This window comes from Suricata suricatta, chromosome 2, assembly GCF_006229205.1.
Source record: "Suricata suricatta isolate VVHF042 chromosome 2, meerkat_22Aug2017_6uvM2_HiC, whole genome shotgun sequence".
Lineage (NCBI taxonomy): Eukaryota > Metazoa > Chordata > Mammalia > Carnivora > Herpestidae > Suricata > Suricata suricatta.
The window spans coordinates 11,740,075-11,743,304 of record NC_043701.1 but is presented as its reverse complement, the minus strand read 5'-3'; the positions used below and the strand labels follow the sequence as shown (position 1 = coordinate 11,743,304).

Here is a 3,230-nt window from a genome sequence, read left to right as displayed (position 1 = left end):
CTGCCCCCACACCACATCCTGCCACAGGGGCTTCCCAACTCTCTCAACTCCCCGGTGTGGACAGACAGGACTTTGAGAGAACAGAGTGTGAGGCAGGGTCTGGCTCACTTTGAGGGCTGGCGGATAACAGCCTAGCACTAGGCGTCCATACACTGTGGACTTGACCGTGTGTACGTAATCCCCGGGGCCTGCACACGAATACTTTTTTCTTCTCCCTGAGAACTCAGTACTATGCTCTTGTGGAGAATCTGGCTTCATTCTGTTGTTCTCAAATTGGCTGACAATCAGAAACCCAGATATCCTCCACCCAAGTGAGAGGGAAGGCTCCTGGAGAGGGTGGGGTTTTTGCACAGATGTCTACCTCCCCCAGCTCAGTGTGAGGCTCCAGGCGCAGAGGTAGAAGCCTGAGTCACTGAGAAGGAGCTTCTGAGAGCTCAGGATGAACTGGTCGTCCTCGGGCCTGGAGGCTGTGAAGTTCTGCGGTACCTCAGAGTCTATCTGATTCTTACTTAGGGAGTAGAAGAGCAGCTGCGGGGGGGCCCCTTTGGCCTGATGGTACCAATACAGATAAGGGTTTGATGTCCCCTTCACGGTGCACTCCAGGGAGAGCTGGCTGCCCGCAAGCAGCACCCTGAAGGGCGGCCATTGGTGGATGGTCTGAGCACTGACACCTGAGGGAAATGTAAAAGGCCATTTAGAGTGGAGAATCCCAGCCACGTTTGCCTTCCTGCCTGACACAGAAGAGGCTCAGGCCCTCCCATGGCATAGGCATGTGGGATCCATCAAAAAGAGTAGACTGCACCCTCTGGCCAAGGGCGGAGAGGGGCACTGGACCATGAGAGGAAACTCCTTCCCAGATGATAGAGAAAACTAAGATTCAGCATCCCAGCCACTAGGATTCAAGTCCCATATTTATTCCAGAAAATGGAAGGAATTGTACCAAAGAGATCTATCCAACAGCTGAGGCTCTGGATTCATAGGGGTGGCGTGAGGGTGAGGACTTGAGGGGAGGCTTGCAAGAGAGAATGGTACCCACCTAAGAAAGTGCCCAGGAGAAGGGCAAGGAGACAGCAGGGCATAGTTCAAGCGGGCCTCAGCTCAGCAAGTATGGCTGGGCTCATCTGGGCCAGGGCTGTGGCTCTGGGGCCCCTCCCTCTTGCAACCACAGAACAGAGCGCTCATTTCCCCTGAAGCTGGGGAGAAAATGAGGCTGCTCTTGTCCTAAGTGAGTGATGAATCACCTCATCCTCCCTGGGAACCAGCTTCACCCTGCACTGGTTATCTTTATTGAAATCCTGCTAGTCCTCGTATGTAAATATATTTAATGACTCATTATTTCCCTGTAAACAACAGATGACTCTCTGGCTCCCCCAGGAGACCATTGAGAGTCCTCATAATCATCTGAGAAAGTGTGACCCTGGCAAGCTGATGAAAAGGGATCTCAGTCTCTGAAGCTGGAAACCAGCTTTGGGACATGTCACCTGGATAGCTGGAAAGGAGATCAAAGCAGATCAGAGCTCGGGAGATTTAGATCTTCAGAGTATTCAAAGCAAAAAAAAAAAAAAAAAAAAAAAAAAAGCTCAGTTCTGAGGGAAGGAGGCTATGGTGACAGCCAACCAAGGGATCTGCATCTTCTTTATCCCTGGCAGACAGAATCTGAGACCTGGACACGCAGAGTCAACTGCTGAATCGATCACAGTTGGACTCTGGGTTCTGTGTGCCTCTCATGACCTCACAGGATCTAATTTATGCTCCAAATGCAACACGAGTTAGAGACAACATCATGGGGGCTTCGGATCAAACAGATCAGGATTCACATCACAGCCCTACTTCTTGCTGGCTTAGGAACTCCTACAAAGTCCTGATCTTCAGTTCTCTCATCTATAAAAGTAAAAGAAGGAGTACAATACTTAGAAGTTGGTTGAAAGATGCATGGTACAGGCAACTCTTACAAGGGTTGGCTGTGTTTTGGAGTCCAAGGAAGCCTATGCCTGCAGTAGACTGGAAGATTTACAGTGGGATGGGATGGAGGGTGCGGGCTGAGGGAAGGACAGGGACACAAGAAGCATTGCCAAGCCGTCAGTTCCTAACAGCTAAAGCTGAGAATCTGCTAGGCAGCTGGTAGAACCTCATTCTGTTGAAATGAGTCGTAAGACCCCAAGATGTCGGGAGGACAGCCAACGTGTGGCTTGGAACCTCCTCTGCCCTCTTCCTTTGCTGTGTTCCATTCTCTGAACGATTCATTTTCAGAACCATTGTTCTCTTTGGTTGGATGTGATGGAGTGGTTTAAGGTGAGCATCTAGGAAAGGAAGCAGTAGACGTGGCCCGACAGGAAGAATGGATGAGCCTGCAGCACACCGGGCATTTGCGATGCGTCTCTGTTTCATCAGGGTCTAGGGATGCGGTATCTGTGTTATTGTTGCTGATGTCACAGAAACACAATTCAAAGGTCACGTTGGGGTTCTGGCCTCTAACAGAGTTTCAGCTGCCACACTGTATTTGTGGGACAGTACTTTGGGATTTTTTAAAACCTTTTCACGTTTAATGGATCCTTTTATAATAGTTATTTAAATAATGGTAAAGCAAGTGGTAAACATAGCATGCATTCTGTGAACATTTAGAACACATGAAAAATCGCTGTAGCCAATTAGTTGTTCAACCTCCGTTTTTATGTCTGCTGATAGGACTCAGTAGAACACATATGCAGGTCAGGATTGCAGGGAGCGCCCAAGATGGACACATGCCCACAGGCATACCCACAGCCTCTTCTCTCCTTTTCTTTCCCTTCTGTCCTCCTTCACGTCTGCTCCTGGAATTTGTACTGAGTACATGAAGGGCGGGAGACAGAGTGGCCGCAGACACAGGGAGGAGGGAACTGTTCTTGATCTGGATGAGACCGCGTCATCTTTTCATCTGGCTGGCAGGCTTTCACGCCAGCTAAGGCTGTGTGGGTCCTGCAGAGCAGGCACAACTCATCGCCTGCATTGGCTCAGTGTCCTCCCCACGCACGGAGAGCAATGCAGTCTTCCTCCCTAGAGATGGCACAGCGAACTAGAGGGTGAAGAGACATGTCACCCAGATCAGGGTAGCCAGCTGGCTCCTGACTCCCCGATCACTGTCACAACTCAGTAGCTTGGAGTTCCTTCCATATGGTTCACGCCTTAGAAAAATATCTCCTCACTCTCCATCCCTGTCTGCAATATTGCTTATTCATCCAATTCATTCAAAT

General features: G+C 49.9%; 1 gene segment (V, D, J or C); it reads right to left on the bottom strand.

Annotated features, from left to right (window-relative positions):
• Positions 1-357: 357 nt before the first annotated feature.
• On the bottom strand, positions 358-1,261 carry LOC115274325. The segment is given in 2 exon segments: positions 358-671; positions 1,037-1,261. Coding segments are annotated over 2 exon segments (357 nt in total).
• Positions 1,262-3,230: the final 1,969 nt, after the last annotated feature.